We start from the raw sequence: 25,523 nt of genomic DNA, 5'->3' as shown, positions 1-25,523 counted from the left end.
CAAAAAACCAACCCTGAACCCCACACAAACCTAGAGGAATTTAACTTATTAAAACTATTTGAGTCAATATATGCAGAAGATTATTTCTGCAGTAGTCACTCAGATATACAAAGAAGGCTGCCAAACCAAGTCAGCTCATTTTGTACACAGAAAGAGGTTGAGCTGAGGAATTTAAAATAGCTGAACTGTCGAGTATTTTTCTATATTAATCAATTGCTTATGTCCTTATTTAAATCAACAGGTTTTCTTGATCATAATCACATGTCTAATCATTCAGTCTTGACACAGAAATTCTCAGAGAGGTCAATAAGAGTTTTGCCTTCCTGAGAATTGTAGGATTAAGCTTTAAGGATAGAGTGGAGCATCAACAACATGATCAAGATTTACAGCAACAGGTGTTTGATCCAAACCTGGAATCTTGATGTACTGTGCATCATGCAAACTTTTAGCCCTGGTCTACACTATGAGTTTAGGTCAAATTTAGCAGCGTTAGATCGATTTAACCCTGCACCTATCCACACTATGAAGCCATTTTTGTCGACTTAAAGGGCTCTTAAAATCCATTTCTGTACTCCTCCCTGACGAGGGGATTAGCGCTGAAATCGATATCGCAGGGTCAAATTTGGGATAGTGTGGATGCAACTCGATGGTATTGGCCTCCAGGAACTATCCCAGAGTGCTCCATTGCGATTGCTCTGGACAGCGCTTTCAACTCAGATGCACTAGACATGTACACAGGAAAAGCCCTGAGAACTTTTGAATTTCATTTCCTGTTTGGCCAGAGTGGTGAGCTCATCAGCACAGGTGACTATGCAGTCCCAGAATTGCAAAAAAGCTCCAGCATGGACCAAACGGGAGGTACTGAATCTGATCACCTCCTGCCCCCAGGCCCTGCTCACTACATTCCCGCTCCCCCAGTGGCTCACTCTTCCCCACCTTCACTCACTTTTCACTGGGCTGGGGTACAGGAGGGGGCTGGGGCAGGGGGTTGAGGTGCAGGAGGGGGCTCTGGGCTCCAGCTGGGGGTGTGGGAGAGGGCTCCGGGTTGTGGGGGGGCTCAGAGCTGGGGCAGGGGGTTGGGGCTCCAGCTTATCTCCAGCAGCTCCCAGTCAGCAGTGCAGTGGGAGGGCTAAGACAGGTTCCCTCCCTGTCCTGACTCTGAGCTGCGCCCCGGAAGCGGCCAGCAGGTCCGGCTCCTAGGCAGAGGCGCGGAAGGAAGTTGTGTGTGTTACTCTCACCCACAGGCACTGCCCCTGCAGCTCACATTGGCCACGGTTTCTGGCCAACGGAGTGCAGAGCCGGTGCTCAGGGCGGAGGCAGTGCATGGAGCCCAGTGGCCCCCTCACTTAGGAGCTGGTCCTGCTGGCCACTTCCCAGACACAGCGCGAAGCCAGGACCGTAGCTCTACAGGACCACCGACCGGACTTTTAACGGCCCGGTCAGCAGTGCAACCAGAGCTGCCAGGGTCACTTTTCACCCAGAACACCTGGTCAAAAAACTGGACACCTGGTCACCGTAGCCCTTTGTCTGGGTGCACTGGGGCTAGGAAGAGGGTGTGGCGTTAGGGGAGAAGCTGAGATAGCATAGTCTGTCATTGCCTGTCTGCCTGAAAGTTGGGGCCCACCCAAATTTCCACTCTTAGTTACATCACTGGTTTATATTGCTCTACATACTATACACTGAAATGTAAGTACAATGTTTATATTCCAATTAATTTATAATATTATGGTAAAAATGAGAAAGTAAGCAATTTTTCAGTAATAGCATGCTGTGACATTTGTAATTTTATGTCTGATTTTGTAAGCAAGTAGTTTTCTAGTAGTTCGGGTACACAAAAGACATAGACTCTCGAAAGGAGTACAGTAGTCCAGAAAGGTTGAGAGCCACTGGGGTATTGTATCTGAGGGCTGTTTTTCTTCTTCCTCCTCCTCTCTCCTAGCTCTCTGTTGGCTTTTATAGCTTCCTGCACATTTGACTGGAGAAAAGAGGAAACCAGTCAAATTTCAGTTGCTTTTGTAAGTCTCTCCCTACACATCAATGGTAGTTTCCATTGTAAAATATACCTCTGCTGGAAGGCATTAAACAGGAAGCATTTCTGTAATGATACCCAGTGGATTTTTCCCTTTATCCTCATGGTATTACTCTGGAACGTGAATAACTCTGCAAATGTCTTCTTTCTACATCACTTTTCCCACTGGAAACCCACACATTCTGCTTAATGCTTATAGCCAGGATTCCAGTGAAGTCAAGGGGAATCTTTCCACTGACTTCAATATGCTTTGGATCAGGCCTCAAATGTTCTGATTTATCATTTTCTAAAGAGCCAAATTCTGCAATCCTTAACATAGGGAATCCTTACTCTCACACGCAGACTCATTACACTCAGTGGGATTACTTGCATTAATATGGGCTGCAAAATCAGGCCCTAAGTGTATCTTCCATTTCGTTCATTTTCTTCAGGGTACCAGTAAGGTTGCCAAGTGTCTGGTTTTCAAAGGGACCCTGGCAGCTCTGGTCAGCACAGCTGACTGGGCTGCTAAAAGCCTGGTTGGCTGCAGCAGGGCAGGCAGGCTCCGTGGCTAGCTCTGTGCAGTTCCTGGGAAGTGGCAGCATGTCTCTCCGGCTCCTAGGCGGAGGGGTAGCCAGGGGACTCTGCATGCTGCCCCCACCTACAGGTGTAGGCCAAAAGCCTAATGGGAAGAAATTGTTTCAAGTAAAATTGTACTCCATTTTTCTTATTTTGCCCTATACTCCATTTTGCTACCTTTGAATTAGTAAAAAGAAACTGTAGCCTTGAATTAGTAAAAAGACATTGTTCTGAGTTTATTTTTTGCTGATTGTGTTAATATTTGTTCTTGGAAGGATAGAAGTTTTATGGCTGTAATTGCCTTATTTACTGTTTGGTGTGAGTGAAGAATGTATGAAAATTAACTGAGAAAGGACAATTGGGCGGGATGGTCAAGAAAGGAGTGGAGCAGTCAAGAGGCACCAACTTTATCATCAATAACCCAGCTGACAGATTGACGACCCTAAAGCAAAGGCATACACCCCAAGGACAAGATAAGAAGTTGAGTCAAAGGGACAGATAAACAGCTGCGGATCCTCCCAGTAACAACTCAAAATAATGCTAATTAAGAACAACCTTGACTACCTTGTGATTAACAGCTCCGGTGTGACATAGACTTGTATGGGAATTTATTACTATAAAAGAAGGGTATATTGCCATGGGACTTTGGGTTCATTCGACAGAGGCCCAGCTCCCCTCCCTCGTGTGCAGTTTCAGCTGGCCACTGGAACTGACCGAGCAATACTAAGGACGGTAACTATAAGATACACACAAGGTTCTGCAGCTGGTGCGTGTGTGCGCGCGCGCAAATGGAAGCATTGCTGATTTCAGTGCTTAAATTGTACTCAATAAATGCGGCATATTGCCTTATCCCCTTTAAAAAGATTGTGTGCTTCTTATAAGCACAACACAGGCACCACCCTGAGCGCCACCTCTGCAGCTCCCATTGGCCAGGAACCGCGGCCAATGTGGCTTCAGGGGTAGCACCTGCAGGCAGCGGGGTGACTAGGAGCTGGAGGGACAGGCCACCACTTCCTGGGAGCCACATGGACTTCTGCCATCCCCGGGAAATGTTAGAGCCACCTGGGGTCCTCACCGTCCGGAGCCCACACCCTGAACCCCGTCCCACACCACAACCCCCTGCCCCAGCTCGGAACCCCCTCCAGCACTCCGAACCCCTCAGCCCCAGCCCAGAGCCCTCTCCTGCACCCCAGAAGCCCATAACCCATTCAAAGCTCTCCCTCCCTCCCCCCAAACTCCTGCCCCAGCCTGGAGCCCCCTCCTGCACCCCAAACCCCTCATCCCCAGTGCCCACACCCCCAGTTGGAGCCCTCACCCCCTCCTGCACCCCAACCCTCTGCCCCAGACCAGTGAAAATGAGCAAGGGTGGGGGAGATCAAGTGACAGAGGGAGGAGGAACGGAGTGAGTGGGGCAGGGCAAGGGTGTTCGGTTTTCTACAATTAGAAAGTTGGCAACCCTAGATACCAGCAATATACAAGACACCTATCATGGAATTATGCTCTGTAACAGAGTAAAATCTAACATGACCACCCAAATGCTGTTGGAGAAGCACTAGTTAAAAAAAAAAAAAAAAAAGAGAAAAGAGTTCTTAATGTCACAGAAATACAAATAGCTGTAGTTACAATTGTAGTTGAGGTTCTAAAATACAGTGAAAATGTTAGTGTATTTGCATTCCCTTTTTTAAGCTAATATAGAATAATGGTATTTTTAGATTTTCAAACGCTGGGCCACAGGCTTTCTAAAAAAGAATAACAGCTAAATATAAACTCAAATTCCTTCATTCCTTTATTACTCATATGAAAATGCTGCATTAGAACACATTTTTAATGTGTCTGTCTAATGTCTTTTGTAACCTTCTGGTCCGTCAGTCTTACTGGCTATTGATCTGTGCAGTTAAGCAAGTTGCTTAAGAGTAGTCTTGTTTTAAAAATAGTTCCATACATTTTAAAAGATGAATGCAGATATCTTTCACTGATCAAAGGCTCTGTGCTACTAGGTAATATTTTTAGAAACAGGATGCTGCAAGAAAATACCTAGCCCCAAGAAGAAAAAAACAAACTAATTAAAGAAGTTTTAAAACGGACTATTCCTTTGATTAATTTAAATACAAAATTTCAAGTCTTGAAAATGACCACACATTTTATTTTATATGATATAAAAAGACTCATTATAAAATCTGTTTGAAATATAGAAGAGACACAAAAGAAAGAGCCATAAAAGAAAACAAATCTCAACACTTGACCCAAACTGTTGTTAATAGCGTGAACTATCTTTTATTTCTAAATTCTTCTTACAAATCGCAGAAGTGGAGAATGTGTATGGCATAACCACTTGTAGCCCCACTAACTCAAGCACAAAAAGAACACCATGACTTTAAGACCTGTGGATTCAAATCTGAAAAGAAGTTTTAAAAGCAGTGCCTTAATTCTAGAATGCCATCCACTGGGGCTAACTCCATAACAAAGGCCAGACACTAACATTTACTGCTGAAAGACACCCCCCCCCCCAAAAAAAATCATATAAAAAGGGAAGTATACCTTAGAAAATCATCCCGGTTGTTAGAGCAGACTGAAGCAGGCTGTGAGTCCTGTGCTCACTGCCCCCTGACATAGGTAATACCAGCATTGCCTCTCTGCAGCACTACAGCTGCTCTGTTTAGCACGCTTCTTCTCATCTCTGGGGCACACAGCCCATTTTCAGGCTACTTAAGTAGTCCCAGCTTGCTGCCAAGTAATTAACAGCCAACATCTACACAACACAGAACAAACAGCAGCTCCCTGGGAACGTCTGCAGCACCAACTCAAATATAAAGAACTCAAGCTGCAAACTTCACAAGAATTCCAGTACTTCCTGCTTTTGACCTGGTTGGAAATACCATAAGAATAGCCTCAAATGGCTGATTTAAGCAAATTTAGGGCTTCCTGTGAAACTGTTCAGTTGGAACCCCTCCTGCAGTCTCCTGTCATTCTCCTCTACTAAACTTGCCACAGTGGTGTAAGTTTTTATGCGGACATTGCCTATGAAAACTTAGGCCTCCATATATCGTCAGAGCATAATGACCATCATTAAGGAAGTAAGTCATAGTCACATTAAGTATGGTCTTGGATTCAAAAGAAAAATTAAAACAATCTCATCTGTCAGAGAACATTGTTTTGCTGTTCAAATACTCACTTCAGACTGAAGGTTGAACAGATTTTCATCAATTCTTTCAACTACTCTGTGTAATTAAATGCTAATTTACTCTGCTTAAAATGTTACTAAACGATCAGGTTGACAGTAATAATAGAAATCCAGAAAGACCAAGATCAACAGTTTAATGTTTTTACATTATCCAAACCCTTCACCCCTCTCCCTGCCCCCACTCAAAAAAAAGTGTAGTTATTTCATTACACCAACTAGTATTAGCACACATCACTTGATTAATTCCCAAACTGGGAATACTTCTAAGTTTTTTTGATGTAAAAAGACTTTAATTGCTTATTGGAAGCACAGCACACTGAAAACAGCTGAAGCATCACATGACAATTTAAATCACTTTGCTGTCCTGGTGTTTATAGTATTCCTAAAATAAAAAAAGAATAGGAACTTTCCACAAAATCCCATGCTACTGGAAAAAAAAAAAAATGCTGAAATAAGCCTCCTTGTAAAGTTACCAGTGTTTCATGAAGGCAAGTGTCTTTGTATGGGGTTTGCCAGAGCCCATGCAGCATCCACTGTGGCCTGTCTGGGAAAGGCCCTCAATCTCCCAAGTCCTTCTTTCTGCAAATAACCTCCTTCGGTTTATCAAATTAAAGCTTCTAAACCTTTCGCCAGGTAAAAAAGGCAACTTAAAATCAACAGATTGTTGCCAACTCACAATATTTGGTGTTCTTCTGGAAGCTCCAGTACCATTTAATGGCAACTGTGGTCCCTCGAAGGCACTCATTCTAGGTTCACAGCTTCTCAGACATCACCTCTCTTAGGCAGAGACCCGCATCTCTCTCCCTCCTGACCAGGGTTTTTCCAGGCTGCACAGTTCTGCCTGGCTACATTGTTATATCCCCAACAGGCCAGCACCTGCACTTTGCTTTCTCCTTGAAGGTTATGAGCAGCTGTAATGGCCAGCAGTCACAAGTTACCACACAGCTCTTTATAAGCAAGCACATTTATTCTTAAGGTAAAAGCATTACAGAGAAAACATTAAAAATAGTAAATATATGCATGCTAAAAGCTTACTAGAGGTCACCCATCTTATATAGCCTCACTAGATTAAGTCCTTCCAATCCTCCCTGAAAGGATTTGGGGGTGGGTGGGGGGGGAGCCTTGAACAGAAGGCCCTGTTTGCTGGATAAGAAAGACGACCCTGAGTCAGTTTAAACTCAGGCTTTTTATCCAAAAGTCCCTTCTTTGTCTGTCGGTTGCTGGAGAATCCAGTTTGAACTAGTAGACGCAAGCCTCTGCAGATAGCAGTACTTTTCTGGAGGGGTTACAACCTGAGTGAAATTGCCTAATCACCCAATATTGATCAGTTTCCATAAACTAAAAGGCAAGCGCTGCCCTTTACCAATTGTTCTGTTGCAGTGGTTCTCAAACTTTTTTTTTTCACGGGCCACTTGAAAATTGCTGAGGGTCTCGATGGACTACTTAATGATCTTTCCAAATGTTGTTTGAACCATTAGCTAACGACTGTAAAGCGCTTTGGATAAAAGCGCTACATAAAAAAAAAAAATCTAACTTTTTTTGTTCTACAAATAAAAGCACACAACTCATATCAGTAGTCTTACCTTTCTAATGTGATGGATGTGCCCTCTGCCCGCTGCAGCAGCCATTGAGCTGGGGCTGGGAAGGAGTGGGGGATCTCTCCCTGGCAGCTGCAGCCCTGGAGCTGGGGAAAGTCACCTCTGTCTCTGGCCGCCGCAGCCCTGCACATCCCAAATTCCCCCCACTCCCTCTTCTCACCCCACTGCCCCCTCCCACCTACCCCTTATTTCCCCCAAGGCCACCACCTCACTGTACATGTGCATCTTCTCCAGGGTCCAGGCACTTCATTAGTGGAGCCATGCCTGCGCGACTCCACTAATTAGGTGGGTGGCCCTTCATTCTCTTGTGTGCGGCCACCCAGGTTCACACCTTAGAGGGAACTATCCGCGGATCACCTGAACCAGTGGTCCGTGGATTACAGTTTGAGAACCTCTGTTCTATCGCACATCACTCTGATGGCAACTAACAAAGAATTGTACTCTTAATACCATGTGAACAGAATTTGACCACAATAACCACTCTAGACATTTTTTCCCCTCAAAAAGCAAAAAAAGTATGCATACTATGTACAAGGACCATATGCATTATCATTTACTTCCAACGCACAGCTGTTCACATCCTGCCAACTTCCTTTCTGCAGTAACGTTTTACAATACAACTTTATGAAGCATATTCTTTCACACACATTGTGTCCCCAAAACAGGGTGGTGTTACAAAGTTGAAATAAAAATACAAAAGCGGGGGGGGGGGGGGAATGTAGAGAGAAAAATTCTTGCATCCATCATGGTGAGATTGTGCAAAGGTGCACAGAAGATAGTACACGAATTAAGGGAGTTAGGAGAGGAATAAGAGACCAGTTCTTTGAGCTAAGACACAAAATCAGAATGGTTTTAAAAACCTCTGGGCCCATGCATTGGTACATGAAATGAACGAGGAGCCAATGGAGTTGCTTGATATGGGTGACATGTCACCCAGTGTACCTGTGAGAAGTTTGACATCAGCAAAAGCTGAAGTCGGGAGGACTGCGGTTGGGGTGGATAGACCTGCAGAGAATGGAGTCTTGCAGAGTTAGCTGCATAGTTCACCCCAAGCTTCCTCAGCAGACTGCTATCAAAACCCCAGATCAAACCCCAAATCCAAGCACATAGAAGAAGTTCTCACTTCTCCTACCCCCTGCCAACTGGTTCTGTGCTTTTCAGAACAGCCAGGGGTGATGGGCTTTACAATGTACCCCCTCACAAATCTATTTCATCTCTAATTTTGGATTAGATTCCATTTTCAAAAAATATTCTAGTTTGCTCTTAGGGTCAGAGAATGTTTACACTCTGTGTCCCTGCACAGTAAGCACTTATCAAGGCTGAAATTACAATGCAATTTTTTTTTTTTAAAACACTACTCCTTACTGCAAACCAAGTTCGAAAAATAAGCATAGAGTAAGTGAAAGTGGCCACTGCAAGACCACATATACAGAATTAATTGGCAAAGCAAACCTGTCTCTCCCAAAATTAACCATGTGTACTTAATTCATGAACCACTGAGAAAATAAACATTTCAGACAATACTGATTTATAGCAACATAGTCTAGGGACCTTTCAACTGTAAACAGAATTGTTGCTGTCAGCTCAATAGCAAACCAGAAATAGAAAGCACTTAAATATCTGCAAACTCAATTGTTTGAGAGTTGAGGTGAAAGTAGCAAGATGAGCAGAAAAAGTATTTTTGCACAATGAACTAAGCAAACACTCCAAGAAAAAAAAAATCTACAGATCTGTCAGTTGAACAAATATGTTCCAAATGTATTACACAATCAAGCAGCTGAATTTATAATATATATATACACTTCTAAGACACCAGATATAAAACTTTGCTTTTCATTTGTCTTTGGCCTAAAACACTATTACACATTCCGCAGGCAACAACTCAAATTAAAAGACTAACAATCAACAAAAAACAATTCAAAAATCCAAACAAGCCAGCCTTACCTAGATCAAAGGACATGGTTTTCAGTATGCTGATATCAAATTCACTCTAATGCTGCTGTATGCACCAGTAATCGATTTCACAATGGTAATGATCATATAACAGGTTTCAGATCATATAACAGGTTCACATATACCCCATTTACAAGTTTTGCAGACCATTGAGGAGTTCTAATCAGATGCTCGGTATATACTGAAAGTTTACAGTTCAAAGACATAGCATGTAATATGCCCCACCTCTTTGACGGCATGTCTGTTTTGTGTAGGAGAGAGCGAGAGAGCGAGCGCAGCAAGCAAAACTAACAAGTGAGGAGACAGACAGAGTCAGTTGGAGGCAGTTTTATTCCTGGTAAATAGAAAAACAAGGGAATCAACTTATGTAACCTTCAAACCGCAGGAGCAAAGCGCAGGGGAACACAGTAAGTGGTTTTCATCTAATGCCTCAGCTATTTTGGAAGCTTTTACAACTGTTTTAATTTCACCACTGTATAAAAAAACAAGGTTAAATGATAAAATCAGTAGCCCTTTCCTCTGGTTGGTATTTGCATTCCCATTGTTACTAAGTCACTTTTGTTTCCAATATCCTTTTCATTGTGCAAACAGAGTGTGTTTAAACTGCTTCTTTGAACTACAGTAAACGTGAAGATTAGAACTCCAGAGCAGAGGTATAACCAAAAAAGATTCTATAATGTATTCATAAAATGCTGGCCTTTTTGGTGTAGACTGGTAATAGAATGGGGTCACTGGAAAGAATACAGTTTTAAAATAGTAAGGCTCTTAAACCATGTGCTTGGCAGTGCCCTGGTACATATTTTGACGGCATCTCAAAAAACTTGTATCATGCTGGAGCATTGTGAGTGGCTAAAAAGTCCAATTTTTGAGGAACAGTCCTTGCCACAAATACTGAAGGAAGGCACAGGGTCAGAGAATGAAGCCAGTACACTGTTAGCACTAGAGGCCTACTGTGCTTTCCTCTTCGCTCACCTCTGTCTCAACCACCTCTCTCTTCAGCCTCTGACTTTGCTTGCAGGTAAATATAAGTGTCAAGGTTCCTTCCCCACTCTGAACTCTAGGGTACAGATGTGGGGACCTGCATGAAAAACCCCCTAAGCTTATTTTTACCAGCTTAGGTTAAAACTTCCCCAAGGTACAAACCATTTTACCTTTTGCCCTTGGACTTTATTGCTGCCACCACCAAGCGTCTAACAAATATATAACAGGGAAAGAGCCCGCGTGGAAACGTCTTTCCCCCCAAAATCCTCCCCAAACCCTACACCCCCTTTCCTGGGGAAGGCTTGATAAAAATCCTCACCAATTTGCATAGGTGAACACAGACCCAAACCCTTGGATCTTAAGAACAATGAAAAAGCAATCAGGTTCTTAAAAAGAAGAATTTTAATTGAAGAAATAAAGTAAAAGAATCACCTCTGTAAAATCAGGATGGTAAATACCTTACAGGGTAATCAGATGCAAAACAGAGAATCCCTCTAGGCAAAACCTTAAGTTACAAAAAGACACAAAAACAGGAATATACATTCCATTCAGCACAGCTATTTTTATCAGCCATTTAAACAAAACAGAATCTAACGCATATCTAACTAGATTACTTACTAAGTTCTAAGACTCCATTCCTTTTCTGTTCCTGGCAAAAGCATCACACAGACAGAGAGAGCCTTTGTTTCTCCCCCTCCTCCAGCTTTGAAAGTATCTTCTCTCCTCATTGGTCATTTTGGTCAGGTGCCAGCGAGGTTATCTTAGCTTCTTAACCCTTTACAGGTGAAAGGGTTTTTCCTCTGGCCAGGAGGGATTTTAAAGGTGTTTACCCTTCCCTTTATATTTATGACAATAAGTAAAGAGATAAATAAGAGTCAATTTTGTATTGTGTAAATGCAAATCTTAGAAAAGTACAGACATGAGAGATGAACTAGAAAGAATAATTACTATTTACATACAAACTGTTGAAGATTCCTAAGTCTAGTTTGCTAAGAACCCCTCTCCTTTTCCTTCATGCCCCATTGGCCTTGTAGGACAATTGCCCTGTTGCAAGTGTAATTTTGCTTAGACCATATCAAACAGTATCCACAACTAAAAGTGGTCAGCAAAATAGATACATAAATGCAACTTACCCTGTTTCCTCCTCATCCAAATAGATGGTGTGACAGGAACAAATGCTCCCCAGGCTTGAAAAAACAAAAAGCTTAAAAGCCCTGAATGAATTTCATTCTGGGGCAGGAGGAACAAAATGGATTAAATCAGACTGTCTGTTCTTGGTAAATTTGGATAATGTGAACCAGAACATGGCAGCTTTCATTTAATTCACACAGCTGAAGTAATCTTTTCAATAGCTGTTCAGACCATATTTTTGCTTTGCTCTGAATTTTTTCACAGGGCACACCTCTGCCTCTGTCTACAGGAAGACTGAAAGGTGATATGTAAGATGGTGCAAGTGAGTATAAATTGGTGTAACTTGCACACCAAGTGAACAGAAGAGATGCATATAGTAGGAAAAGCAACTGACAGGACAGCTTAGGTCATAGGTGCTGGAACTATGGGTTCTGGGGGTGCTGCCATACCCCCTGGCTTGAAGTGGTTTCCATCATATACGGGGTTTACAGTTTGATTCAATGGCTCTCAACACCCCCACTATACAAATTGTTCCAGCACCTCTGTTGCAGGTTTAATTAGTTAAAGTTCATACTTTAAACTCAGCTCCTCTTTCAGTACCTGAGCACAGAAATTATAGTATCTTAGACTTGCATCATGTTCAGCTTTGCTCTCATTTTTTTATTATTCCCTGTCCAAATCCCTTATTTCACCACTCCCTTTGTATCCTTATTCCACTCCTGACTTACTGCTTTCTTCTAGATTTTCTTTAATGCTTTCTTGCTGTACCTGGGAATTCTCTTTCACACTAAAGGTGGAAGGTATCACCACCTCCATTCAAATTCCTTCTTAAAATTCCTTTCCTCCATGAGCTCACCAGTCAAAGCCGCCTACATTTAGGGTATGTCTACATAATGAAGTTATTTCAAAATTATTCTATTCGAATTTTCGGAAGCGATTTTATACATTCGATCTTCTGTGTCCCCACTAAAGCATGTGAATTCGGCAGAGGGCGTCCACAGTACCAAGGCTAGCATTGAATGTTGGGGCGCTGCACTGTGGGTAGCTATTCCACAGCTCCTGCAGTCCCCGCCGCCCACTGGAATTCTGGGTTAAGCTCCCAGTGCATGATGGGGCAAAAACCTTCTCGCGGGTGTTTCTGGGTGTGTGTCATCAGTCGCTCCTCCCTTCATGAAAGCTATGGCAGACAATTGTTTTGAGCCTTTTTGGAGTGCAGACGCCATACTGCTTTCAGCAGATGGTGCACTGCTGCTCTCCTGCTATGGATGCACCTCACATTTCCTCTCATCCTCCTAAGTAATCTCTACTATCTACTCTCTCTCTTCCTCATCGAACGCTTCTGCTGCCAACTCTGCTCAGCCATCATGAACCAAGCAGCACAGCTTCCGCCGCCAACTCTGCTCTTCCACTCTTGCTGCGCTACCGAGCTTCTCCATGTTGTCTGTCCTGGGCTCCCGCCTCTGTGAAAGCTATAGAAGACAACCATTTCCCGCCTTTTTTTGGCTTTTGTGAACTGAACAGCACCTCTTCTGCTGCCACTCTGCTCTCCTACGTTTTGCGCCTTTTTTCCAGGATTACCCGTGCAGGCACCATAGCCATGGAGCCCGCTCAGATCTCTGCTGCAGTTTTGACCATTGTAAATACCTCGCGCATTATTCAGCAGTATGTGCAGTACCTGCAAAACTGGGCAAGGAAGCGACGACAGCGTGATTACGATAGTGATGTGGACATTGACAGACGTTCCTAGAAGCATGGCATGTGACGATTGGGAGATCATGGTGGTGTTGGGCCAGGTTCATGCCATGGAACACCGATTCTGGGCCTGGGAAACAAGCACAGACTGGTGGGACTGCATAGTGTTGCGGATATGGGATGATTCCCAGTGGGTGAGAAACTTTCGTATGCGTAGGGCCACTTTCATGAAACTTTGTGACTTGCTGTCCCCTGCCCTGAAGCGCAAAGACACCAAAATGAGAGCTGCCCTCACAGTTGAGAAGCAAGTAAGCCATCGCATGCGGCTGGGCAACAGAATTCAGTTTGCAAGCAGCCATGGTAAGCCCTAGGGGGCACGCAGGGTTCTGCTTCTTCCACATTCATTTCAATGCTTTCAAACTGCTGGTTCCCCTTTCCGATAGCAAGCAATGCCTGGTGGGTTTGCCATATAGAAGGAGGGCCTGCAGGCTCTCTGGGATGATCACTTCACACAACACTGTCCCCGCCCTCTTCCCCCCCAACCGCGTGGCTCTGATGAGGCTCTGAACAGAGATGAGCCCTTTAAACTAAATACGAACAACCCAGTGTGGCTGGGTTTCCCCCCCCACCGCGTGGCTCCGATCAAGCTCTCACCTCACCAGAAGTGCCTTCTCCAGTGTCATGGTCCGGGAGCCCGCCTTGGGAGTGGGGGGAAGCTATTGGCTCCAACAATAAGACTAGTTCCTGGCTAGGGGGGAAAAACGGATTCCCCACTTGCCGCCTGTGCACTGTCCTCCTCCTCCTCTTCGTCCTCCAATAACTCCCCCTTGCCAGGTATCAGACAGTGGTGGGGTAGTGGTGGCGTCACCCCCCATAACTGCATGCAGCTCACAGTAGAAGCAGCATGTATGGGGCTGTGACCCAGAGTGCCCGTTCACCTCCCCTGGCTTTTTGGTACGCTTGCCTGAGCTCCTTGATTTTTGTACGACTCTGCTCTGTGTCCCTGGAGTAGCCTCTTTCCGTCATGGCCCTGGAGACTTTAGCATATGTATTTGCATTTCTTTTTTTGGAACGTAGTTCTGCCATAACAGATTCGTCTCCCCAACATGTGATGAGATCCACTACCTCCCGTTCGGACCATGCTGGAGCTCGTCTGCGAATCCGGGACTGCGTGGTCTCTTGTGATGGTGGACTCTGCACGGTTGCCTGTGATGGTGGACTGTGCTGATCGTCACCTGTGCTGATGGTGACCAAACAGGAAATTCAAAAACTCCTGGGGCTTTTACTGCCTACCTGGCTAGTGCATCGGAGTTGAGAGTGTTGTCCAGAGCGGTCACAAGGGAGCATTCTGGGATAGCTCCCGAAGGCCAATAACATTGAATTGCGTCCACAGTACCTGTAACCTGGAACTGCAATCTCGATTTTAGCGCTACTCCACTTGCTGAGGTGGAATACAGAAATCGGATTAAAGAGCCCTTTAAATCGAAAAAACTGGTTTGGTCATGTGGACGGAATCAGTTTTATTTCGAAGTAACTCAGCTAATTCTGAAATAACCGCGTACTGTAGACCAGGCCTTACTCATCTATCATAGAAATCCTGCTACACTTTAAGACAGAACCATTTGGGGTCATGCAGTGCACTGTATGCGTGTTTTGTGCAGTACCATGGCAAATACACTGTTAGAGATTTAAAAAACAACCACCACCATCACATTTCATCTAATACCCAGTTCATGCTCAAGAATTTTACCAGCATCTGAGCCCCGAAGTAGCAGCATTACAAGAGGTAAGTGCCTCTCCTACTGACTAGTTATCCTCACTTGTACATCCTGATGTGAATTTCCCTTTCCCCACTCTGAAATATGTTTTAGTCCCCATCTTCTCCTCACATCTGGATGCGTTATGAAGCAGATGGTGGGGTTGAACTGCGCTTCCCAAATCTGAATCTAAATTTGTCTGTCAACCACCTCCAAGCTTTGAGAGATAGGACTACTTCGTAATGAAATTGCGTATTTAAAAGGCACGGTCCACTACAATATCAGTTTATTACAAAAACATTTCCTATTACCACACATAGGCAATTTTAGTAGGGAAACTACTTAAAAGGCAGTCCAAATGGTGTTTTGCCTCCATAACCGATGCAATATTAGATCCCAAAAAGATATGGAACCTGCTTTAAAAACTAGTATTTTGAACATCCAAAAACCCCAAGAGTAACTAATCCCCAACAAGTAATATTTTCACCATTTTTAAGGAAGCAAGTACCTTAAAACTTGTATTCCCCACAGCCCTGCTTGGTGCTATATATATGCAAAATAAGCTATTATCATCATTAAGTTATTAATAATTGGCTTACTATCTTTGCATTGAATAGTCAGTTCTCTGGAACTGGGCCACTAATTATTTCCTTTCTGGTACAGATGTTGAGTAATGTCACCAGACAGAGTGTTGCCAAAACACACAGTAAAAATAACAATTTTGCTTTGGTTATTTTAAAATCTTTGGCACATATTTTGACTTTGAATGCACAAATGCAAGTCCCATTCGTATATATCTGAAACTGGAATACAGCCTTGAGGTTTCACCATTCAAATCCTAGTTTTCCTCTAATTCAAAAAGTTTAGGGATGATCCCACTAACTCTCTCACCAAGGTGAACAAACAGGAAAACTGCATTTCAGCAAACAACAGGAGTCCATGTTTCCTTCAAAAATAATTTTAAATTGCACTGTTTCTTTGTTTTGAAATTAACACCTCCCCAACAACTGTGTTTTCTAGGGGCAAGTGACAGCAGGATAGAAAGACATACTATCACAGGGGTGGCCAACCTGAGCCTGAAAAGGAGCCAGAGTTCACCAATGTACATTGCCAAAGAGCCACAGTAATATGTCAGCAGCCCCTCATCAGCTCTCCTCCACCCCACCCCCCCACACCTCCCGCTCACTGGCAGCCCCACCAATCCGCGCCTCCCCGCACCTCCCGATCAGCTGTTTTGTGGTGTGCCGAAGGCATGGAGGGGGAGGAGCGAGGGCATAGCAGGGTCAGGGGAGGGGGCGGGAAGCAGTGGAGTGGGCGCGGGGCCTGTGGCAGAATCAGAGGTTGAGCAGTGAGCACCCTCCGGCACACTGGAAAGCTGGCACCTGTAGCTCCAGCCCTGGAGTCTGTGCCTATACAAGGAGCTGCATATTAACTTCTGAAGAGCCGCATGTGACTCCAGAGCCACAGGTTGATCACCCCTTTGCTATCAAATGGAGGTCTGTCCACTCCAGCCGGTTTAGTAGGTTTTGAACCTATTACAAATATCTTAAAGAGAATATCAATATATTGATGAACCCTTGGAGCGAGCACTGGGTAAAAATTTAAAAATTAGAAGAACTGCAAAGAGGAGAAGCTGTGATTCCCCATCCTTGAGGCTCTAAATGAGAAGCTCAAGTCCTCCCAAACAGACAAATACTGCTGGAAATTAAATTGAAAGGTAACTCAAACACTACCAAGTACGTATCGCAAATTTAGTGCCACATTCAGAGATGAAAGGTGGATCAGTGGTTAGGTTGCTGGCCTAGGAAACCTGTGTTCATTTCTTCATATTTTTCATCTGGATTTCAATAGTGACTGAAGGCCCCAGCCAGGGTCAGGAGCCCATTGTGGTAGACCCTACAAACACACAATAGAATACAGTCCCCTGCCTCCAAAGGGACTATCCTTTAGCAGACAAAAGAGATGTAAGAAAAACAAACACCACAAAAGCAATTTGCTGTAAGTATAATACAATTTATTTTCCGTTTCACTTATGTAAAACCCCTCCTGTGTCCAGCTTCTTCACACTCCTTGCTTGGCCTGACTGTCCTCCTTCCACCCCTTCCACAGGAAAACAAACATTCAGCCTTGTTTTCAGAGACTCATGAAACAAGGAAAAAAAATCTTTCCAAAAGGTGGCTCTGTCCCACTTTCCCTCCCCACCGTGTGTGGGTGTGGTAGAGATAGAGGAAAGGAGAGCTCCTTGCTTACCCCTGAATGGTCCATGTGGCCCAAGCCCGCCCCACAATGTCCCAGCTCTGGTGGTCTCAACCCCTTCCCCGCTGGGTGGGGGTGTGCGTGTGTGCGCGCGCGTGCACGAGACAGAGCGAGTCCCAGGGTCAGTATCAGTTCCACTGGAGACTTCCTGTGTGACCATGACTCAGGGTATCAGACCATGGGAATGAACCTTCCAGCCTGGGTCAACAGACGCAGGCTAGCATGGCTTGCGCTAGCACTCTAAAAATAGCTGTATAAACAGTGCTTTGAAGTTGCAGCTCAGGCTGGATCTTGGGCTCAGCTGTGACTCAGCCCCTCATCTCAAAAACAGGGGTAATAGCCCTTCCCTACCTCAAAGTGGTGTTTTGAGGATAAATACATTAAAAATGGCAAGGTGCTCAGATAATATGGTAATGGTGTCATAAGTACTACACAGTGATTGATTTTAAAGACAGATATCATCAGTATAGTCTGAACTCCTGCACATTATAAGCCATATATCTATGTAGTAAACTACTTTTCAGTATGAGAAAGGGATGCAGAATATAGAGATCTGCTCAGTTAAACAGTCAGAAAAGAAAACAGACTAGCAGTCTGCCTATTAGATAAAGGTATAGAACATGACTGTTAAAGACACTGTAACCGGGAGGAGGGGGGGACTGGACAGCTGAGTAATGTCAGAGCTAGAGCTGTTGATTAATTGCAGTTAACTCACGTGATTAGCAGAAAAAAATTAATCGCAGTTTTAATCGCACTATTAAACAATAGAATTCCAACTGAAATTTATTAAATATTTTGGATGTTTTTCTACATTTTCATATATTATATTCTGTATTATAATTGAAATCAAAGTGTATCATTTTTACAGTGCAAATATTTGTAATAAAAATAAAACAAAATAGTATTTTTCAATTCACCTCACACAAGTACTTTCAAGACAAAGAGATTGTATTAAAGTGCAACTTACAAATGTAGATTTGTTTGTTACATAACTGCAGTCAAAAACAAAACAATGTAAAACTTCAGAGCATACAAGTCCACTCAGTCCTACTTCTTGTTCAGCCAATCGCTAAGACAAACAAGTTTGTTCACATTTACAGGAGATAATGCTGCCTTCTTCTTATTTGCAATGTCACCAGAGAGTGAAAACAGGCATTTGCATGGCACTTTTGTAGCTGGCATTGCAAGGTATTTACGTGCCAGATATGCTAAACATGCGTATGCCCGTTCATGCTTCAGCCACCATTCCAGAAGACATGCTTCCATGCTGATGATGCTCATTAAAAATGCGTTAATTAAATTTGTGACTGAACTCCTGGGGGAGGAGGGGAGAATTCCATTTCCCCTGTTCTGTTTTACCCGCATTTTGCCACATATCACATGTTATAGCAGTCTCAGATGATGACCCAGCACATGTTAATTTTAAGAATATTCTCACTGCAGATTTCACAACATGCAAAGAAGGCACCAATGTGAGATTTCTAGAGATAGCTACAGCACTCGACCCAAGGTTTAGGACTCTGAAGCGCCTTCCAAAATCTGAGAGGGACGAGGTGTGGAGCATGCTTTCAGAAATCTTAAAAGAGCACACTCCGAAGTGGAAACTACAGAACCTGAGCCACCTAAAAAGAAAATCAACCTTCTGCTGGTGGCATCTGACTCAGATAATGAAAATGAACATGCGTCGATCCGCACTGTTTTGGACGGTTATCGAGCAGAAACCATCATCAGTATGGACCCATGTCCCCTGGCACAGTGGTTGAAGCATGAAGGGACATGTGAATCTTTAGCGCTTCTGGCAGGTAAATATCTTGCGACGCCAGCTACAACAGTGCCATGAGAATGTCTGTTCTCACTTACAGGTGACATTGTAAACAAGAAGTGGGCAGCATTATCCCCCTCAAATGTAAACAAAAACCTGTTTGTCTGAGCAATTAGCGGAACAAGACATGGGACTGAGTGGACTGTTTTATTTTTGAATGCAGTTTTTTTTTTTTTTTTTTACATAATTATACATTTGTAAATTCAACTTTCATGATAAAGAGATTGCACTATAGTACTTGTATTAGGTTAATTGAAAAAATATTTATTTTGGGTTTTTTTTTTTGTTTTTTTTTTTTTTACACAGTGCATATACTTGTAATAATAAATATAAAATGAGCACTGTACACTTTGTATTCTGTGTTGTAACTGAAATCAATATATTTGAAAATGTAAAAAACACCCAAAATATTTTAATAAATGGTATTCTACTATTGTTTAACAGTGCAATTAATCACATGATTAATCCAGCCCTACTCAGAGTCAATGAGAATTTACTTTCCTAGAAAATCTCTTTAGGGCAGTCTGACCTTCAAAAGGCAATGGATGACAAAGAATGTCCAAGCCTGGGATAGCCCTGCCCAGGAGTATTCTATAGTGGGAAATTTCTTAATTTTACTAGCTATCAGAACAGCATTTTCTATAGCACATGGAAAGTCAAGAGCTTTGGAAAACCAAGGGATAATTAGAAGTTAAAGAACTGTATGCAGATATTATTTTACTTTCAGTAGCAGCCTGACATTAGCACTGATTTTGCTGGAAGAGTGAACTGAGCCTGAATTATGGTTTTATAAAACTTTCAAAATACATGGCAGGCCTTAAAAACATAGTAAAAGATCAATTGTTTTACCCCATATGATTAAACAGCAGGTAAAGGGATTTAAGACAGCCAAAAATAGACCATCTCATTAACTGATTTCCACAGGTCTTCCAACTGAGGTTACATTCAGCATTCCTTATTCTAGGCAGGGATGGTACAAACTATAAAACTGGACCATGGTGCTACTGAAAATCAACATAGTAAAATATTGGTGTGACTTTACTAGAAGCATATTGGCAATAAATGCAACTATATCATTAATGTCTTCAAAGTAATGTGCCTACCAAGCATCTGGGATAACACTATTTCTTAGGACCATGCATCATCAGTTACATTTCCTACAGAGTTTCCTTGTTAGCAATGCTAAGATCACACAGAACTGTCATGGTAGTAGGAAATATTTTCCCCAAAATTATCATGCTACTGGGAAATAAATTTTCCCAAAATTGTCACTATAGAACTGTAAAGAATTGAAGAATACCACCAATGTGATTAAAGTTCTCTACCTACATAGAAAACAGTGTCATGAAATGAAATCTCTAACTCTGATTCAAATAAAGGTTTTCATTACTGGTTAACTAAGAGAGAATGTTTCTAAAATGGATAATTTTATCCATATGAAATTGTTCAAAATATAAAATATACATCCAATAAAACAGCATATTGTTGGTTCAAGGACATGCACAGTACATAAACGAATTCCTGTGGAATTCAACTATCACTACAAATTGAAGCCACTGGCTAAATAAAATGCGCCCTGCCTCAGCACTCCAGGAATTGGAAGAGTTAATGCAAACACATCTTGATAAAATACTTGGCACTTCTGTCTTGCCTTCCATCTCAAAGCAGTCTTCAAGTCATAATTAAGCTTCATCAACACCCTGTGACTCAGTTCTGTATTCTGCCGTTCTACAAGTGATGAAACTGAGGAAGAGAGAGGTTAAGTGACAAAGTCAGTGCTAGACCAAGGAACAGAACCCAAATCTCCTGATGCCAAGTCCTATGCTTTTAAATCACTAGACCATGGTTCTCCTGCTTCATATTGAGTTTCACATTTTAATTACATATATTATACTGTAGCACTTATCTGTATGAATATGAAAACATATGCATATGATAATCTTTTTTTAAGCAGCACACAGGTGAGGAGATGTATATTCCATGGCCATTGTGCCTGAGTAGTCTATTTTGTTTCAGTGTGAAGCTAACTGCAGTTTAAATAAAACTATATTAAATACCATGGCCTGCTCTGTTTATGTGCCTGAGTTGCTTTTAGCCTAATTCCCCACATTTCCTGTTCCACTGGTGACATGTCAGTAAGAGTCCCTTCAGGAAACACAGGCCCTCCGACTCCAGTTCCACCAATTAGGATACATTTTCCCTATTTTAGGAACATTTTAATACAAACATTAAAAACAAATAATTGACACCCAGGACCTCACCCCGGGTCCTTTTGGCCCCAGGCTACTAGCACATAGCTGAGATGGAATCTTGCCTTTACCACAGACCCAGCTGGTCACTGCGTCTTTGAGATAGTTTGAACTCCTCAGCACGCAACCAACATGGGAAAGACTTCTCTCTTCCTGTCACCTGTCTCTAAGTCTAGCAAACTCTCCTCCCTCCCTGTGGAGTTTGCCTCTCAATGGTTCTCTGTTACTCTATTCTAATGATCTCTGTAAGCTCGCATCTCCTGTTCCTTCAGATCACCTACCATTCTTGTGTAGTCACCTCATAACTTGGGTGCCATTGCACCCCTCACAAAGGCTTTAGTCCATTTCTTCTGCTCTCTCTCGAATGGCTGGATCCTCACATGAGTGCCTGTCTCCAGGGCCAGTAGGTCCTTGGCAGACCTGTTGTACTCTAGTGCAGTGTTTCCCAACTTGTGTGCCATGGCACGCTATTGTGCTGTCAGGCACGAACAGAATTTTGGAATGGTCACTTGTGGGGAAAAATAATCTCATTTATTTTAATTAGTGTCAGACCCACATTGCGTTTTGAGTTGTTGCTCTTTGGGTGTACGTGCGTTAGACAGACATTGCATCATGCTACACTCAAATGAACTTGCTGCTTGCATGGTATCACAGGTAGCCGTGTTTTCTTATCAACTGTTCAGTTTCAGTGGTGAATTTTGAATTGAAGACTTAAAAATGGAGAAATGTTTGAAGAAAGATTCTGGCCCAGCATCTCCACATCTACTTTCAGTGATGAAACGGAAGGGGAACACAGCAAAGTCAAAGTGGTGAGCCGACGCTACTGTGGGAGTTATTTGCTATTTGGATTTTTATTTACAGGTGAACCATCTTGCCCTCTTCCACAATGTCTTCTATGTGGGAAGAAATTCTCAAGCCATGCCATGGGGCCAAATAAGTTAAAACAACACCTTACAAGCAAACATCTGTCCCTTGCCAACAAGCAAAAATAATTTTCGAGTGTTTGAAGCACCATAATGATAAACAAGTACAAATGACCGAAGACCGTAACTGTTTCTGATTAAGTGCTGGATGCAAGCTACTTGGTTGCTGAGCTTGTGGTGAAGGCAAAAAAGCTGCATACAATCACAGAAAAGAAAATGCGAAAGTAACGTTAGGTGTAAATGCAGTCAATGAAATTGCAAAAGTTCCCCTTTCAGATAATATAAGTTACTATATTGATGATGTGTCAGCTGACATTCAGATTGCGCCAAGAAAGAGTCAAATCAAGCAGAAGGTTTACACTGCAATTTGATGAATCAACAGATCTCAGTGGTCATGCTCAACTCTTGGCTAACACCAGGTACATTCAAGGAGATAGTATAAGATATTTTTATTTTGCAAACTGCTGCCAGGTCACACAACTGGAGACACAATATTAAGGGTGACAAGAACCTTCCCTGAAGAGGGAGAACTGCACTGGAAAAATTGTTCTAGTGTTCGCACAGATGGGACAGCCTCTCTGACTGACAAAAATGAAAGGGACTGAAAGCAAGGTCAAAGAACAAAACCCAGCTGTGTTGGTGACCCACTGTTTCCTACACTGAAGCTCTTGTTGCCAAAACACTGCCAGAGGAACTTTAGTGTTAGATGGAGCAGTAAAGGTAGTGAACTTAATAAAAATCATGGTCCTTAAAATGTTGCCTTTTCTTGCAGTTTTGTGAGGAAATGGGAGCAGAACACTCAAATTTACTTTTGCACACAGAAATATGCTGGTTTTCCCCATGGAAAAGTTCTCTCAAATTTGTATAAGCTGAGAGACTAATGTAAAATGTTCTTAACTTTGAAGGAATCTACATACACAGACTTGATCACGGATGTGGCATGTTGTGCAAAACGTGCCCACCTGGCTGATACAGTCTACCCCCTAAATGAACTGAACAAGAAAATGCAAGCCTTCTAAACCACGTTTTGCTTTCAGCTTTCTAAATGCGTGAGATACAAAACATTGTGCGCCACATTCCACAATTGTGTACACATCATGCAATTGCATTCAAGTCATTTGTGGAACCGATCTTCAATGCTCACGATGATTCCCTGGTCATGAGATGAGCTTCCAGCCACACTCTGCAGCTACTGAAGTTTTCAATGGCCAGCTTTCGAAATCCATTGTGTGAGACGGAGCCACTGCACTGCAAAAATAATAGCGCTGCAATCCCCCAGTGTGCCGCCTAAACCTCTTTACACTAAGTGAACATTAATGCGAGGTCACAAAAAGTGTGTGGGGGGGAGGGGGAGACAAGGGGAGTTACACGGAAAATAAATATTATGGACACATCCAAAATTAATCTGAATTAAGAGCATTGAAAAGGAAGCCAAATTAACGAGCTGGTAGACTGGTGCTCTTTGATGAAGCTAGCAGTTAATGTGTCACATGATTTTGAGGTTCATTACAAAATCTACACGGAAGTTTCACAACAAAGGATAAAATAGGTACTTGAATTCTGTATTGATGCACACCCAGGGTAATCTGATCGACTACAAATTAGTTCAGTTGACAGTGACTCACTTGAATTAAGACTTTGTGCATTTACAGTGTGAATAATTATTGCAGACTCCTGAACAGTTTTGCATAGAATACTGCACCATAGTATCAAGCTGCTGCAAGACAATGATTTTGTTTCATAGACCAAATCTTGAGAGGTCCCAACCCAAACTGTAGCTCCAAGCAGATGGCAAATGCAGCAGCTTGTCTCTCTTCTGGAGTGAGCTGTTATGAGTGTTGAACACACCAGTGCTCTGCACTGAGAGTGCTGGTTTCCCAAGGATAGACCCCACTTTCTTAAGTCCCCTTTCCGCTCGTCTAATGGGGATTTAAAACTGACCCCAAAAGAGACACCCTTGCACAGAGGAACCCCCAACTGGTGAAGGCAGGCATGGCTGGCTCCATGCCATCTCTTCCTAGTCCCCCAAGCACACAGGGGGCATGCCATGGAGCATTCTAGGAGCAAAACAGGGCACGGCCAGAGCACACTGTGCTTCTGCAGTCTTCACCCATATATTGGCCCTTGTGGAGCTGGTATAAGCCTACTGCTGCTCTAATTCACAGCGGGGGCCGAACTGGCTACCAGCTCTTCCCAGGATCTGATGGAGGAGAGGTAGACAGGGGGCATTATTTTGCATCCTCCCACATCCCACCATGACTAAGGATTGTGCCCCTGTTGAAAAACTTATCTGATGGGCCAAAACTATTGTTTTGTTGAATTTTGGGGTACCCTGCAATCAGTAGCACTGAAAACCTGATGTCTTTCATGGTTCATCAAAGGAAGAATGTGAGGAGATTCAGTGTGAAACTTAATGACTTCTCCATTCATCAATATTGTAATTCACCTCGACCATTATAGAGGTACAGTATTCATATTTTAAATGAATATGGTCCCAATATAGGAAGATTTTAAGCTAGCAGCATAATGTAGCAATTGGCATCTAATAGAGTATACAGCAGAGTACTCGAGGCTCCATGAAGTATATCTAAGAAATCTACCCATGCTATGTTATGTATGTGCATACATAAGCACACAAATGGATTTCAGTAACTGCCAAATGTACTTCACTGCAATAATTACAAAAAAAAAATCAGTCTGACCATAGACTCCCATGAAATCGTAATATTAATAAAAGCCGTGAGCAATTTTAAAATAAGGCAGCAGCAAAAATATATTTGGATTGGTGGTAGGTATTCACATGTAAAAAGGTACTGTGCCCCAGTGGATAGGATACTGGAGTGTGAGTTGGGAGACCTAGCTTCTCCTCCCAACTTTGCCAATGACCTGCTGTGTAACCTTGGTCAACCTCGGTTTCCTCTCCTACCCTTTGTCTTTGTTGTCTATTTACATTGTAAGCTCTTTGGGGCATGGGCAGTCTTCTACTTTGTTTTTGTACCATAGGGTCCTGATATCAGAGTCCTAGTTTAGTATCATCCGCAAATTTGCTGAGAGTGCAATCCACACCATCCTCCAGATCATTTATGAAGATATTGAACAAAACCGGCCCCAGGACCGACCCCTGGGGCACTCCACTTGACACCGGCTGCCAACTAGACATGGAGCCATTGATCGCTACCCGTTGAGCCCGACAATCTAGCCAACTTTCTACCCACCTTATAGTGCATTCATCCAGCCCATACTTCCTTAACTTGCTGACAAGAATACTGTGGGAGACAGTGTCAAAAGCTTTGCTAAAGTCAAGAAACAATACATCCACTGCTTTCCCTTCATCCACAGAATCAGTAATCTCATCATAGAAGGCTATTAGATTAGTCAGGCATGACCTACCCT

General features: G+C 42.9%; 1 protein-coding gene across 6 annotated transcripts in view; it reads right to left on the bottom strand.

Moving 5' to 3' along the window:
* Positions 1-25,523, bottom strand: part of FGD4 (FYVE, RhoGEF and PH domain containing 4) — a 179,276-nt gene that overhangs the window by 69,160 nt on the left and 84,593 nt on the right. The window contains exon 1 of one of the 6 annotated variants that reach the window (XM_037878630.2): positions 10,919-10,937. The exons of 4 other annotated variants lie outside the window; for them this stretch is intronic. Coding sequence is in view for 1 of the 2 variants with exons in the window: in XM_037878615.2 (XP_037734543.1) it covers positions 9,311-9,326 (16 nt within the window). In the remaining variant the exon portion in view is untranslated. Of the gene's footprint in view, positions 1-9,310; positions 9,518-10,918; positions 10,938-25,523 lie in introns of those variants that run through there. One more of the 6 variants, XM_037878615.2, reaches the window with a different exon arrangement.

This window comes from Chelonia mydas, chromosome 1 (assembly GCF_015237465.2).
Source record: "Chelonia mydas isolate rCheMyd1 chromosome 1, rCheMyd1.pri.v2, whole genome shotgun sequence".
Taxonomy (NCBI): Eukaryota; Metazoa; Chordata; order Testudines; family Cheloniidae; genus Chelonia; species Chelonia mydas.
This window is presented reverse-complemented; position numbering and strand designations above follow the sequence as displayed.